General features: G+C 53.6%; 1 protein-coding gene across 1 annotated transcript in view; it reads left to right on the top strand.

Moving 5' to 3' along the window:
- Positions 1–11,078, top strand: part of WDFY4 (WDFY family member 4) — a 275,363-nt gene extending 264,285 nt beyond the window's left edge. The window contains exons 58-62 of the mRNA XM_082854480.1: positions 1,432–1,611; positions 3,655–3,837; positions 5,875–5,959; positions 9,576–9,687; positions 10,666–11,078. Of these exons, the coding sequence (XP_082710606.1) occupies positions 1,432–1,611; positions 3,655–3,837; positions 5,875–5,959; positions 9,576–9,687; positions 10,666–10,732 (627 nt within the window). The 3' untranslated portion in view covers positions 10,733–11,078. The remainder of the gene's footprint in view (positions 1–1,431; positions 1,612–3,654; positions 3,838–5,874; positions 5,960–9,575; positions 9,688–10,665) is intronic.
- Positions 11,079–16,581: the final 5,503 nt, after the last annotated feature.

The raw sequence follows: 16,581 nt of genomic DNA, 5'->3' as shown, positions 1-16,581 counted from the left end.
GCTCTGGGCTCACAGCCTCTGTCTCTGAATCTGCAGCACATACACCTGGGTCCCCTGGCATGCACTCTCTGGAGTGGTCCTATGCCCTGCAGTCAGAACTTAGCCATCAGGCATAGTTCGTTCTGGGAGGACCACCAGGAAGCTCCTGTCAAACCCTCTGCTTTCCTCTATTCATTTAGACAGTTTCCACTTCCCTAGTATGAACCCAGCCTTCTTCCGTGGGTCACATCCAGAACCTTGCCAGCACCATCTGGTTGATGCCGTGTTAGGACCCATGGAGCACAAATGGGAAGCTGTGGCAGAACTTTTAATTGCTATGACCAGGCAAAGTGACAGCTTTGAAAAATGACGCTCAGCCTCATTGACCCACATGAGTGAGTGGTGGACGGTCCTGGGGGTGGAGATTCACCACGAGGTGAGGCAGGGTAGTCACGTTTTAGAACACCACCTCCGCACTTCTCAGGCTGATTCCAGAGGACAGCAGGCACGTGTGTGCACGACAGCTCTCAGACCAGGCTTAGCTGGCAGCCTCTGGGACAGCTGTGATGGAAACTGTGCCGCTGCCAGCAGCGGTGGGCCTGGGGGTACCAGTGGGCCTGGCAGGCCTCCCCAGTGCCTCATGAACGTGTCCCCAGGGAGCAAGGCCTCTGGCCAGGTCTGGACACGTAACCATCCATAAGCCAAGCCAGACCCTGCACAGGCCAACCTGAGGGCCAAGACTGAGGCCCTGAGTCACCGGCTGCTAGGAAGCGAGACTGGATATGAACCCGGATCCTTTGAACTTGAAAAGTCACACCTTTTAAACTATGACCTGACCTCCCTGCCTTCTTCCCAGTTTAGTTTCCAGGGGCGTGTGTGTTTCTGAGGTTCCCTTAGTGTGATGCTCAAACTTGAGCATGCCTGAAAAATCCCTGGACAGCTTGTGAAAACCCAGGTTTCGGGGCCCCACTCCCAGAGTTTCTGATTCAGTAGATCTGGGTGGGGCCAAGAATTCACATTTCTGACAAGTTCCCAGATGATGCTTGTGCAGTTGGCTGGGACCCCACACATTACAAGTCAGTGCCCTTTGCATATTAGTAGCGGTGTGTGTTGCTTCTGGATGCAAGGTAGTGTAGGAGAGCACAGAGCATGAGGATGCTGCTGGTGTCTCTGTTTGGGTTATGATGAAAGGACTGCTGACTCTCCCCAGCTGAGTCTCAACCCTGGAAAGTGATGGTACTGAGAAGCCAGCCATTGACCCATGAATACACACACACACACGCACACACGCACACACACACACACACACCACAGACTTTGGAATCACTGAGTCACTCTGAGTCTCTGTTTCCTCATCTGGGGCCCAACAGTAAAAGGGAGAGTGGAACATCTCCCCAGGTAGCTGGGTTAAGGGTCCCTTGCATAACCTGTGGTTCCGTCCCCTGTCGCTAGGCCTTGTATGGACACACACAGGCTGTCACATGCCTGGCAGCATCGGTAACCTTCAGCCTCCTGGTGAGTGGCTCCCAAGACTGCTCATGTATCCTGTGGGACCTGGACCACCTCAGCCGTGTAGCCTGCCTGCCCACCCACAGGGAGAGCATATCTGCCGTTGCCATCAGCGATGTGTCGGTGAGGCCCCTCTTTCTCAAATGTCTGTGTCCTCAACACGTCCGTGATTCTGCACGGTGGCATGGTGGCCAGTGCCCCAGAGTATTGAGAGACCCCAGATGTGTGGAGCATTCTCTACACAGGCAGAGTAGAGCCAGCAACGAGTCTCAATTTGGGTCTTGATTTTATTTTTTTGCTTCTTTATTTTTTTTCCTTCAGTGGCTGGGGTAGTGGGAGGTGTCTGTTCTAACACAGGCGTCAGGGAGTTGGAGCAGGAAGTTGGCTTTGGTGAGAGATCTTCTGGGTTGCCTGACTAATTCAGCTAGCTGACTGCAAATCTGTGTTGATTCAGCAGGTGCCTCTGGTCTCCAAGGCAGGAAGTGCCTCTGCTTGTCCCTCCATGCTGGCTACCAAAGATAAGCCTGTCAGGAACGTGTGTGTGTGTGTGTGTGTGTGTGTGTGTGTGTGTGTGTGTGTGTGTGATAGACTAATACATATATATATATATATATATATATGTGTGTATATATATATCAGTGTATACATATATCAGTGATATATATCAGTGTATACCTATATCAGTGATATATATCAGTGTATACATATATCAGTGATATATACATATATCAGTGTATACATATATCAGTGATATATATCAGTGTATACATATATCAGTGACATATACATATATCAGTGTATACATATATCAGTGTATACATATATCAGTGATCTATATCAGTGTATACATATATCAGTGATCTATATCAGTGTATACATATATCAGTGATCTATATCTATCTATCTCAGTGTGGAGCTTCTTCTACACTGGAATCCCCATCATAGGGTGTAGGGTTTTCTGAGGATCCAGAGACTCTGCATCTGCTAATAGAAAAACCTAGGGGCCTGGAGCCTGGACAGACTGAGCAGGGGTACCACAGGAGGAGGAAGAGATGATGAAGGAGCCTCCTGGTGCTAACTTTGGCTGAAAGTGGTGATCCAGATAGGCTTGGATCCAGGATGAATGTTAGATGGGCACATGGATGACGGTGGATGGATGATGGATGGATGGACGGATGGTGGGTGAACGGATGAATGGGTGCATATACTGGGGAAACCACCAAGCCCTGATCTGGGAGAAAATAAATTCATAAGGAATTATGTCCCCAGACCTCAGAGAAGACTGATATCAGGACAACAGCTTGTTTAACTCAACTTGTCCTGGAGCTGGTTGAGCTCACCGAGTGCCTGCTGGGCCCCACGCTGGGTGCTTGGCAGAGGTGTATCAGACATGGTCCCCGGCCTCAGGCAGACTCCACCAAACGATTCAGGAAAGGACATGATGGAGCCCAGCCCAGAGGGCTGCAGAGGGGCAGGGAGCTCCCTACATCCCTGCTGTGGTCAGGGCAGGGTTCAGAGACATGGCCCCAGATGGCTCTTGGGGTCCTTGGTGGGTCCTTGGTGGCAGTGACCGCTACTCTGTTGGGCACAAAATAGACAAGGACTCGAGAAGAAAACACTCTGGACATAAACATTTCGGAAGATGCAATGGGCAGATTTCTCCTCAGAAATTCCCCCTGGGGTGGGTGGGGGGAAGTTTGCCCCATTTTATGAGCCACATGCAGCCATTCAAACCTCTGTACCCTGCCCTCCACCAGGTGTCATCCAAAGCTGCTTCATGGGGACAGGGCTGGCCAGCCGGGTGTGGACCCTGTGTCCAGGCCAGGGGTGGTGTCCAGGCTGGGTCTTCTATGCCAGTCAGTACGCTGCCAGGGAGAGGGCTGTGGGAGGAGCCCAAAGGGTGAGCCAGCCGGTCTGAGCTAGGGAAAGCAGTATCCGAACACTTGACTGCAGTATGAAGAGAACCAGAAATGTACACTTGTGTGAAAACACAGCAGACCTGTGAGTCTGCTGGGAAGAAGTGGGTGTCTTCGGAGGTCTGGGAGTACCTTGGTTAGTCCTCAGAAGATGACAGGTTGAGGGTGCTTACGTGTACAAACCGAGTGGCTGGGCAGGTGGGGAGGCAGCGACTCCTGCCTGAAGTGAAGCCCACTCTCACTGCTGCAGGGCACCATCGTCTCCTGTGCGGGAGCCCACTTGTCGCTGTGGAGTGTCAACGGACAACCCTTGGCCAGCATTACCACGGCCTGGGGCCCAGGAGGAGTCATAACCTGCTGCTGCGTGATGGAGGGGCCAGCATGGGACACGAGCCATGCCATCATCACAGGGAGTCAGGATGGCGTGGTCCGGGTAGGTGTGTCTTGGGCAGGATGAGGGCATGGTACAAGAAATGTGTTCATCTCCATTCTACCCACTTCCTCTAAGGGTCAAATCTGCAGGCTGCATTTAAGACCATCCCAGACCACATCCCCACACAGCAAGTGAGGGCAAAGGCAAGGCTCTTTCCAGGCAAAAAGTAAATACATAAAATTATATAATAGATAAAATTATATAAAATTTTATACATACATATACTCATACAATGAAATAAATACTTACTGTCACAAGGTATAAAAGCTGAATGGTCAAATGCATAAGAACATAGGCCATTACTGAAAAGAGACATTTGGGCCATCCATTCATCCATCCATCCATCCACTAATCCATCCACCCATCCAACTATTTATCTCTCTACCTACTCATCCATCCATTCACTATTCCATTCATTCATCCATCCATCCTTTCATTCTTCCATCCATCCTTCCACCTACCCATCTACCCACTTACATGTCCCTGCAACTATCCATCCATCTATCCACCTAACATTCATTGAACTCTGGCTCTGTACCAAGTTCCTACAAGCCGTAGGGGACACAGAGATTAATAATAAGCAGGCCCTTGTCCTCAAGATGCTCACATTCTAGAAGAGAAGACAAACAGAAAATACATGAATGTGGTTCATGCTATGACTGGGATAATCAAAGAGTGCCATGGATCCTCTGAGGAGGGCCATGGACAGAGAGATCATCAAGAAACCAAGAAGACAGCGAAGGAGAAACACTGAGGTGGGAGGTGTAGCACGGAGAACAAAATACGGGTAATTTTTCCGAGACTGACAGGGAGGAGGAAGGCATGAATAAGATAAGGGATAATTAAGAGCCCTGCTCAAGAAACTGGCACTTGAAATCCACAGTTTGTGAGACGAAATGTCAATTGAATGCCACTAGGTATTCAAGAAAATGCCCTTTGAATTCTCCACGCATTTGTGAAAGCTCACTGTGTGCCAGGATGGCTAAAACGCAGCCCTGTCCTCCCGGAGCCTCCACGCCCAAAGTCTCAGAATAATCATGGAGGTGATGCGTCAGGAAGCAGAATGAGTAGTGTGGTGGGGGTCCAAGGGGAGCATGGATTTATTTCCAGCAGAGAGTGGTGGCATTTCAGCGGAGCCCTGAGGATGAGGAGAGGTCGGGGCATATGGAGAAGGCCATGCAGGCCGGCGCACCAGCGTGCGTGCACAGGAGAGTTGACTGAGGGGAACCCCCCGAGAAATCTCCTAACAGGGCCCCATCCGTCGGCTGGGAGGGCCAGGGTCGCTGCAGAGAGCAGGGTGTCCTGGGTTGGCCAAAACATGAGGAGGCAACGGAAGTCCGGGCTGGGCGGGTCGTGGTCGGCACTGTGGGTCAGTGAGAGGAGCCTGGGCGGCTGGGCAGCAGCTGCCTTTCCTTCGTGGGGCCCCCAGCGCAGGAGCGTGAGTCTTCCAGGGGCTCAGCCCTCGTCCACGCAGCGCAGTGACTCCCGGGACGGCTTGGCACTGGGCTAGACCCGGCACGGCGCTCAAAGCAGCATGTAAGTGGAGGCTGCTCGTTGTCCTGTGGGGACAGAAAGTCCAGGCTCGGCAAGTGGGGCGCCGTCTCTGCTCAGCCTGAGGGCGCCCACTTCAGGCCTGGGACCAAGAACCAGACGCAGAGGACGGGAGGCCCTGCTGCTGAGTGGTGAGGGAGGCTTCCAGGGATGGTGGCAGACAGACAGGACGGCACTAGCTGAGTAAAATGGTAGTAAGCTGGCTGCTGAGTCTCGTCCCTGTAGGTAAGGGGTCGGGGGAGATGCCCCATGACCCCGAGGTGGGGAGGGAACTCGCCCAGGCTACAGCTGTGCTCGGCCAAACCTCCGCACAGGGAAACTGAAGCCTAAGCAGGCTTTTCTCCCGAGAATATGGCAACATCAAAAGTGAAAGGGGGCCATGCCCCGCTTCCCTCAGGGTCCCCCGGGTGTGGAGGAGTGGATGGGCCCCGAGCCTGCAGACAGGTTCACTGCCCCAGCCCATGGCGTGTTCTCTGTTCTGGACAGATCTGGAAGACCGAGGAGCTGAAGATGTCGGTTCCTGAGCAGGCAGCGCCAGAGGGGCCCTGGGCTGCACCTCCAAGCCCCAGAGGTAACTGCTGTGCTAGTGATGCCTGTGGGGCACCCTTGGCTTGCTCAGCCCTCCCTCCCCTCTCCTCTCCTTGGCCCGAGGGCTGCAGCTCCATCCAGGCCTGCAGAGCCCAGGGAAGCCACCGAGTCTCTTGGGATGTTGCCAAGTTTGCAGGTGAGGAGCACGTTTCCTGAGAGCCGCTGGTGGAGTGTGAAGCGGTGTTTCAAAGCCTCCCTGAGTACCAGACTCACGCTGCAGGGATCAGCGAGCTCTGGGATGCTTCTCGGGCGTGTGAACACTGGTGACAGCGGTTGTGGGGCTCCGGAGCCCCAGGAGGGGGACACACCCAGCAGGGCTTGGTTTGATGCTCTCCATCTTCCTGGGTGACTCTTAAATGCCAAACTCCCCAGCCCAGGACTTGGATCCAGCTGGCTGTTGGCCTGGACTGCCAGGCTGCAGACAGGAGCAGGGACGGCTTTGCTGTGTCCCGGGGAGAGGAAGTGGTTCCATAGGCCCCCGTCTGCCCTGCTGATCCTGACTCAGCCCCGCTACTCTCCATGGCAAGTTCCTCAAAGTGGGTCTGAGGGTCATCTGCGTCAGCATCGCCCAGGAGGCTCATGGAACATTGGGACCTGTTCTCAACCCAACCTCAGGGAAAAGGTTGGAGGTGGTCAGAGTTCCCATGTCTAACAAGTCCCCAGGTGAGTGGTGGTGTCGCCGAAGTAAGAGAACCACCGTCCTGCAGCAGAGCCCTCTTTGGTTGTGGCAGCTGGGCCTGAAACAAGAAAATCCGTTCTCCCTTCTGCCATCATGGCCTCTGGCACCAGCACCACCATGGCCACCATCGCAGAGCTGTGAGGGAGAGAGGTGACCGTGAGCAGTGTCCGCTGTGCATGCTTCCCGTGCATTCTCTTATTTCTCACGGCAACCCCACGAGGAAGATACTACGATGACACCTGTGTGAGAAATAAGGAAACTGAGGCAAGGAGCAGTCCAGCAACTTGCCCAAAGTGACCCAGAAGCGCATTACTACTATCGTTCTCATTTCTGCCGCCAGAGTAGACACGCCCACTGCCAGAATGAGCTCAGCCGCCGGCACCAGCGCGTTCCCTCCAGGATGAGCGCAGGCACAAACCTCACCACCAAGGCCGTCACCTCCTCTTCTCACCTCCCTGGGGCCCCGCCATCACCTCCTTCAGTGCAGCCAAGCTTTCTCAGTTCTGTCTTCGCCAAAGGTTCTGGCCCAGAACTGAGACATCCTTCTTCGTGCCCACGACTCAAGAAAGCACGTTACCATGATGTGAGAGCTCTCCTGTCATCATGAGTCCTTCTGGTTTGCTCTACATTTCAGGACCCACATCCACTAGAGAGAATTTTCCAGGTTGTGGAGGGTTGCCTTCTAAAGGGAGTAGCCATTTTTAGTTAGTTCATTTCTGAAATGTGCTCCGCACGTCCTTGATTCATTTAGTCACTGATTCATGGATTCTTTATTCACATAGGAGGGGCATTTGCTCAGCCCCTACTAGGTCCTAAGATCTACATGGGAATCCCTTTCTTCAAGATAATACCATCTGGAAGCCCTTGTCCACAACCTGGGCCAACCAGAGTGGTGACCCTACAAGAATCTACAACCAGTGTGGATTCAGTTCACTGGTCCTGAGATCTCTAGGGTCCTTTGGGACCACAAGGAATCAGCCCATCTTAGTGTAAAAAGAGACGCATGAGGATTGCGCACTCTAGGGAACTCACAGCACTTCTTTGGAGAACAGGGACCAAACTCTCTCCCCTGCCTCCACCCCCTCAGAGAGCAAGGACGAGGTTCTTATCCTCTGCCTGTTCATGAAGAGATTCTGTGGCACACCTGCTTGAGAGCACACCACTTCAGTCTTGGGCTCAGCTACCCACTTCTGAAGCTTCCAAGCTCCCATAAGCTAAAGGTATTAGCTCAGCCCCTGGTTGATAAGTGGATGTCTGAGCAGGAATGCTGGTTGCGTGGGTGGGTGGATGAATGGTGGGGCAGACAGACAAAGGGCACCTCAGAGCCATTCCGTTGGTTCTGGAAGTGCCAGTGGATTCACGGGTTTCTACTCAGGATGGACAAGGTTGTGCTCATTGGGAATGGGGTCTCGTGAAATGAGAAGATGAAAATCAGGAAACAAGGCTCTAGACCCAGCTGCGTCTCCAGCAACCTCTTAGGCCCTCAGTTTCATCAATAGAGGTACTTCCTGTACATCCTAACTCGTAGGAAGCAGATGACAGAAAGATAATAGACGTAGTCCAAGATCTACTCAACAAAATGTAGTTCATCATTATCATTTTCTTGGACTACTAAGAGACTTCTCCCCTAACACACCAGCTGATGACATTAGGGGACTTACAAGATGGTGTCAGGTGGACAGGAGCCCCAGGCCCACATCCTTCCCATGCTGTTTGTCCTGACCTGCCTGAGGTCACAGCTGTCAAGTAGAATTAACTGCCAGGGTTGCAGTTACAGTTCAAGGGAGGATTTGGATGAAATGACACAAGGGCACAGACATATTCATAAAACTCAGGCTGGGCCACCGCTTAGAGTTAGCAAATCCATGTGCAGGTTTACAGGCCTGAGCCACCGGAGGGCTGCTTGTTCTCATAATATTGCTTATAACTGTCTTGTTGGAAGGGGACCAGTACTGGGCCTGACACACAGATGTTTGCACGTCTCTTGGTGTGTCTATTACTGCATTCCTCAAATACCTTAAGGGGCAAGAAAGGAGTTCTTTGAGGGTATTGAGGATATTAAGGTTACTGCATTTGTGTGCAGATGTAATCTGATTTCTGCCTGGAATTCATTTATTTGTCATTTGCAGCAAGGACCAGCCCAGTTGAGTCCAATTTATTTTGGGAATCGCTCCATAGATTTGGGCTCAATCTGGTACATAAAAAATGCTTGGGAAAAGCTTGGTTTTTGGATTTTTGCACAAACACAAAATGCACAGAGCTGCCTGCCACCCTGGGACAGCTGGGGCAGCTGCACCACTCCTGCCCTGACTCCGACCAAGTGACTTTGCAGAGACAGACCCAGCTGACGTCTCTCCACCTCACCCTCCAAGAAGCAATTACTGTCTGTCCCCAAATACAGTCATTAAAATGACTGAAGTAACAATCATTGAGTTATATTTTTTGAAAAAACGTTCTCTGCATTTAATTATCGGTTGTGGCGTGAGAGGATTTAGATAAGTTGATAATGCCGACTTTATGTAATTTATTTTTACTAAGCAATTATGGGCTGCATTACATTCCTGGCAGCAAGGTATTGTGGGGCATCTTATTAAGCATAAAGCCAGTAAACACTGATGAACAATTTTGCTGAACTAGGCATGCAATTTAGAAAGCAATAATACACAAATCCAATTTGGTACACAATGGATACCGCAGCACGTCAGCACATGTAACTATCACAGCCTGCAAATTAAATTGGGACGGCCCTTTTTGCAACAGCACAGACCAAGATTAAATATATTTTCCCCCTCAATTTAACAAGTTGCTGACCACAAATATAAATATATGTGTATGTGTTTGTGGCCCTGCGTGTAGACGTACACATGCACGTGTGTGAAAACGCTTGGGTTTTCTAACTCCCCTCGCACACTCCTCACAGGTCACAGGTGGGAGAAGAATCTTGCCCTCTGCAGAGAGCTGGATGTCAGCGTTGCCTTGACAGGGAAGCCCAGCAAGGCCAGCTCTGCGGTGACAGCTCTGGCTGTGTCCAGGTAACGATGGGCTGGCTGCTCCCGGCCTCCAGCAGAGGGCGCTGTGCCACCCCAGGAAAGCCCTGGCTGTTCTGCTCAGGCCTCCCTGGCCCTGGGAGGTGGCCTTGCTACAGGGACCCAGGAACCCAGAGGGGCCCAGCATATACAGCATACAGGCGAGGCGGCCGCGTAGGGCCCTAGGAAATGGTTTTTGACACACACATTCTTGCTCTTCCTCTCTCTCACTCTCTTGAATATCTATGAATTCATAAAGAAATCCAGGAGGTAAAAGTATATTGTTTTGTGATTTTATCCTAAAGAGGGACTTTTTCCCCGAGGTCCACTGCCAACTGTTAACATTTGGTATAATGATTATCCTACATTACAGAAATTGCCTTTCAAGGGCTCTAAGCCAATGTGGAATAGACAAGTGTCAGATACGACGTTTGGCTACATTGTTTTATTTTTCACAATTACCCAGTGGCGGTGCTTACTGTCATTAGCCAGTTCTACTCACTAGGAGTGTGGTCTCGGGGGGCCAGACCTTCAGGGGCCACTGTCCTTCCCTCCCTGCCCTGGAGGGGGCCATTTGGGGTCCGTGGTGGTGGGAATGCCGGGCTGAGGCGGGGTGGCTCAGGCTGGGGTCTGTGGGTAGGGACAGAAGGCCCTGAGCCCTAATTCTTTGCTGGAGAACTTGTCCTTCCTTCTACCCACCAGCCTGACCGCGTATCAGCTCGAGGGAGAAGTTCAGGGCCTCGCCCTCCTCCCTGGAGCCCTGCTCTCCGGGAGCGTCCCCTCAGTGCTCTGGGAGCCACAGGCCTCCTAGTTCAAAGTTGTCCCCGGTTCAAAAGACTCTCCGGTGGGTCAGCTCCCCCCGCTTCGGGTGGAGGCCAGGTACAGGCTCCTGGGGTCCTGGACTGAAGCCCCACGTTGTAATGCCGTGCGCGCAGGCTGCACAGGCTTGCTCTAACGTGCTTGTCTGTTCTTTCTCTTCCCAAGAAACCAGACCAAACTCCTGGTCGGCGATGAGAGGGGGAGAATATTCTGCTGGTCCGCAGAGGGTTAGGAGGCGAGAGCTGGTGGAGGCGCTGGCATGGCAGCCGTGTGCCCTGAGGGGCAGCAACACGAAGCAGAAGGCGCAGACTCAGTGCCAGCGGTGCCAAGGAAACCCCCAGCCTCCCTTCCGAAAGGTCCCCAAGGATGTGGCCGCTGGCCGCTAGAGCTACACACCCTGAACTTTGGCCTTGGATTGCACAGGGATGCACTTCTACAAAACAGATACACGCGCCCGTCGGGGCCCGTGAGCAGAGCACTGGAAAGCGTGGCGCGAGGGTGCTAACCGGCGCACGAAATCACACGTGACTCACTTTTCATAGGGCTTACTGCACTGGAAAAACACTGGGCCGCTTACTGGAAACTAATGGGAAAGACTGTATTGTTGTTATTTTACTAAAACAACTATTTTCCAAACACAAGAGGGCTCTTGAGTTTAAAATTTCCACCCTTTCCCACTGAGATATTTGTAGCTCCACACTTAGAAAGGCCTCAGGGACGCACAGCCCCCTTTCAGAGTGTCTCTCCGCCCCTCCAGCTCCCCCGGTGGAATCTGGCTCCTCCCGTGGTCTTGCTTGCTGTGCGGGGGGACCTTAGCGTCGGGAGCAGGGGCCCGCACTCGAGGCCCAGCGGCCGTGGCTGGGCTCAGGCCACGGACACAATGGCTGCCCACCGCAGGCGTAGGCCAGTCAGCTGGGAGGACACACCCTGCCTGGGGTGCCTGTTCCCACTCTGCACCCCACAAGCAGGTGGTGGGTCCCAGCTGGGCTCGGTCTTGGCAGGTTTTTCCAGGGACCTGTCCGTACAAGGTCAAGGGCCCCAGTCCACGTGCTGGTTTTGAGTTGCAGCTCATCTTGCGAGAATCTGGACTGCCATGGGACTTTGGTTCTCCATCTGAAAGTACATGGCAGCGGCTAGTTAGCCCCTCTGAGGAATTCCAGTACCTTAAGGTTCAGGCATTGGATACTGAAGGCATCACCCTCATTCTCACGTCTTCTCCTCACCCCCAGCCTTCTGGAAGCCTCGAAAGGAAATTCACCTGCCTCTTCAATGAAATCCAGCTAAGGTGGGCGTACAGAGATTTGGGGTGGCAACACTCCTTAGCTTTAACTCCCTTCCTGAGCCTTTCCTTCTAGAGAATATCAATCTTTCCCATATTTCTCCAAGCCCTGCAGAGGCCCTGTTGGGTGGCCCATCCCAATTTAGCTCAGGCCTGGGGATGGCAAATAAATGGACTCAGTGTCTTGTGGCCCAGGTCCTCTGGTCTCCAGGGGGGTAGTGAGTCAACGTAAAGATAAATATTAAGAAAGTAGAGGCGGGGGCTTCCATGGTGGCGCAGTGGTTGAGAATCTGCCTGCTGGTGCAGGGGACACGGGTTCGAGCCCTGGTCTGGGAGGATCCCACATGCCACGGAGCAACTGGGCCCATGAGCCACAACTACTGAACCTGCGCGTCTGGAGCCTGTGCTCTGCAACAAGAGAGGCCGCGATAGTGAGAGGCCCACGCACCGCAATGAAGAGTGGACCCCGTTTGCCACAACTAGAGAAAGCCCTGGCACAGAAACGAAGACCCAACACAGCAAAAATAAAATAAAAATTAATAAACTCCTACCCCCAACATCATCTTCTTCAAAAAAAAAAAAAAGTAGAGGTGGTATGAACTATGTCAAAAATCGTGAGTGAGTGAGAGATAGTTAGGAGATAGTAATCTGTCTGTCAACTCTGAGGTCTTTGCAAAGGGAAAGGAGGAGGAGGAGACTTGTCTCAAGTCCTGAGCACTCCTCCCTGGGTGAGAAGGGCAGGTGTCTGACCCTGGGGCCAAGGGTCATGTCACCTCCTGCATTGTCTGCATGTGCTGTTAGCAGACAGCCCATTTGCAATCCCCTAGTCAGTCTGGGGCTGCAGCAGAGGACCATAAATTGAAGAGCAGAGTGCAGCCCTCCCCGGGAAGGCCAACAAGCCGGGTCATAAATATCAGGAGCCTGCTGTCATGTTGCAGGACGCAGCTCACGGCGTTCGCCCAGAGCGGAAAGGCCTGCTGGCCCAAAGGCTCTCTTGGGCTCATTCGTTCAACATTTCCTGAGCACCGCCTTTTGGTTCCCCAAATCACAGGAAAAATGGGGGTGGGGGATGGAGATCTTGCTGGGGTCTTGGAGCTAAGATGTTTGTGCAAACAAATGTGACCTGAAGTGGAAGGGAGACCTCACGCGCCCTAGGGAACGTCATTCTGGCTGTAGTCATTAGCTAGGGCGGCTGTAACAAAGTACCACAGGCCGGGGAGGGGGGTGGGTGTTGGGGGGTTGGGGGGGGTGGGAGGGGCAGTTTACACAACAGAAGTTTTCTCACAGTTCCGGAGGCCAGAAGTCTGAGAGGAACGTGTCTGCAGAGTTGGTTTACTCTGAGTCCTCCCTCCTTGGCTCACAGATAGTTGCCTTCTCCCTGTGTCTTCACGTGGTTTTCCCTTTGTACCTGTTTATGTCCAAATTTCCTCTTCTTCAAAGAACATAAGTCATATTGGATTATGGCTTATCTATATGGCCTCATTTTACCTTGATTACCACTTTAAAGATGTTATCTCCACATATGGCTAATTCTGAGGGCCTGGGGATGAGGACTTGAATTTGGGGGAAGATGCAGTTCAGCCCATGACACGGGCTGGAGGAAGTGGCCCTGGAGCAAGACTTGGAAGGGCAGGTGGGTCTTGGCCTTGTGGAGGTGGAGAGCAGCATTTTATAGGGACAGGGGACAGCGTGGGCGAAGGGACAGGGTGCGTCGGACTGGTGGCAGAAAGAACGAGCAGGTGAAGATAGAAGGCAAGGTGGAGGCTGGAGGGAGGGGCGGCTGCCGCTCCGGGGCTGTGAGGCTGCAGGCAGGGGCTGGGGCAGGGCGAGCGGGAGTGAGGAGGCAGAGACGCACCCCCACCCCCACCCCGAGAGCTGCATCCCAGTGCCCAGCTCACGGGGGCGCTCCGCAAGCGCTGCTTCCGTCCGCGCATGTGTAGATGAGTGACTGAGCCGTGGTGGCGGGCGTTTCAGAGTTGGTGGTTCTGGGAGTGAGAAAAACAGCTCTGAGTGACGGCAGGTCCAGGCAGTGGCCCCTTCACGGGCGGGGTGAAGCAACAGGGAGCGAGGATCCGGGATGTGGCTGGGGAGGATGCCAGCATCCTGGGGTGAAAAGGTCGATGCCCTCCACAGAGCTGGCAGCCGTGGAGATCCATGGGAGCAGGAGAGGCTGCAGGCAGAACGAACCCCGAGGAGGCGGCAGAGAAGGAGCCGGGGAGGCAGGGTCACCGTCAGGGCGCTGTGTCAGGGAAGGTTCGGGGGACTACCTGGTGGCATCTCCTTCCTAGTGGCACTGAACTGAGAGCCTATGTTCCAAGACCAGCTCCCTGTTACCTAGAGGAGGGAAGCTGGGCGTGCAGATCCAGCGGGGAGCAGGGACACCCCGACCCTCGCTGCAGACCTGGCGCCCCGTGGGCTCCAGCGGGGTCAGAAGCAGAGTCTGCTGGGGTAACAAACAGAGTGGGCCTGGGATGTGGGGCAGGGAGAGAAGCCCCAGGCACAGCGGGAGTCCAGGGTGCGAAGGTCCTCGGCAACCTGGGTGATAGGAGACTCCTGCTGGCCTCAGTATTCCAGAAGTCAGCCAGCCTGGGGTCCCTGACGGTTGTCAGTGATGGAGGGAAGTTCCAGGACAGAGGCCCGAGGAGTGGGGAGGGACAGCGGGCTGGGCACCAGGGCCCCCAACAGAGGGGCAGGCAGGGCAGAGGCCAGGCACACCGGCCAACTGGGCTGAAGTGCGAGGGCCACGCAGATGCAGGCCTGCCAGCACCCCAAATCCAGCAGGGACAAGGGGCCCCCAGAGCAGGAGCTGTGCCAAGCTGTGCAGCGACCGCTCCGTATCTGGAGACCAGAATCTGAGGACGGGCACGCACAGTGAAGGTCACAGATGAGAGCTGCGCCCGGGCGCCAGGCAGCCTGAGCCCCGTTCCCAGCGTCCCCACTTCCTGCCAACTTCAGCCTCAGTTTCTGTATCTGGAAAATCAGATTCCAGTGTCTACACAATGGCTTGTCGTGAGATTGAAATCCTACCTGTTTATTTGATGGAGGGATGAAGCAAACGACAGGCCGCCAGTCCCCGACATGATGTAATCTTTCAACACATCACTTGTTCATTCACTTACCAGTATCTTTTCTTACTGAGCCAGGCCTTGTGCCAGGGCCCTGGGGACAGAGAGCCATTCTGCCCTTCCCCAGGGAGTCCCCTGCCCAGGCTGGGCAGAGGACAGAGAAAACATGACAGGAAGCACGTTTGCTCTCACTCCCAGAGGTTTAGCAGGCTGAAGCCAGGTGCTCACACAGGAATGGCATTTCTTCGGGAACATCCTGGGAGGCAAGTCCGACTCTCAGGCTCTGGGGCTCAGTTAGAGCAGAAGCCACAGTCTTCATGTTAAAAAACTAATCGCTTGGATGACGCTGATGTGGGCTGCAGAGTCCCCACTTGGAGGAGACATTCTGGAGTAGACAGAGACAGGACAGGGTGAGGATGGAGGTGTTTGCCCTCTGCTACCCACCCACCAAGAACAGGTGGCTTGGGAGTGGCCTCTGGGGTCAGGGACTCCCGTATTCTACTCACATTCACCAGCTCAGCCTGAGACAGCAGCCGTGCCCAGCTCTCACCCAGCTGAGCCTTCTTAATAACTTCTTAATAACTGTGACAACTTCCTAATAACTCCCGTGACAACTTCTTAATAACTGTGAGACCAGCCCCCAGCCCACCTCCACAAGCAATGCTGTAGCCACTGCTCCCGCCCTGGGAAAGTCTCAACTCTGTCACCATCCCCAATAAAAGCTGCTCTCCGAGCCGTTCATCATGGCAACACTCCACATCCTCTGAGAGGCAGGGAAGAGGACCCAGTGCAACCGACATCCCTCTAATTGCAGAGAGGAAAGCAGGGCTTTCCAGTGCGGCTGTGAAAGCACCAGATCAGGATGTGCACCCGAGTCCACCCTCAAGGCGATGGTTCTACATACTGTGGCCCCTGGGAAGGCTTAGGACGTGCCCACCTCACCATCTCGACAGGCCTGGGCTCACCTGGACATACTTGCAAGAAAAAAGTATTCGTTGTTTATTGGAAGTTCACATGTAACTGGGAGTCTTGTATTTGTATTTGTTAAGTCTGGCCACCCTGCTCCCTGGACCCCTTAGAGGCCGGGAAGGATGGTGCCCTGCCCGAGGGCCCAACACAACCTGCTGGTACTCGGTGTGTGATGGGTGAATCCCTTCTCCTGAGCAGACTGAAATTCAACAGTGGAAGCAGGTGGAGGGCTCACATGCGGCTCGTTCTTCGCGCCACCAACCAAGTTTCCAGGGCCTCTGGGTCCCTCTGGCCCTCACTTCTGGGGGATAGAGCCTCCTGCCCCATGCCGGCCCTCTGCTCTCATTCTTCTGTGCCCTGGCCTCCAAGGAGAGCAGCCCAGGGCTCTGGAAGCCACTTGTGACAGGAACTGCCTCCCCCAAGCCCAGCCAGCAGCCAGAAGCCAAGTCATGAGAACCCGGTCCTGGGACCTACAGAGGACCTGGAGATTGGATTTGAGCACGTTATCATGCAGCCAAGAAGGGCACATTTGGGCAGGAAAAGATTCTTCATATGAAAATCCTGATGAAATTTGTTCAGCATAAAATCAAATCTCTCTAACCAAAATCAGTTTTGCTTCAGTGAGTTCTTGGGTACACATCACATGCCCCGATTGGACGGGGTGTGTGTGTGTGTGTGTGTGTGTGTGTGTGTGTGTGTGTGTGTGTGTGTGTGTGTGTGTGTGTGTGTGTGTGTGTGTGTTGCTTCCATTGCCCTCTTGCGGGCTGC

This window comes from Leucopleurus acutus (assembly GCF_964270905.1).
Source record: "Leucopleurus acutus genome assembly, chromosome: 14".
In the NCBI taxonomy this organism is placed as follows: Eukaryota; Metazoa; Chordata; class Mammalia; order Artiodactyla; family Delphinidae; genus Leucopleurus; species Leucopleurus acutus.
The sequence above is the reverse complement of the archived record's forward strand: the minus strand, read 5'-3'. Positions and strand labels throughout refer to the sequence as shown.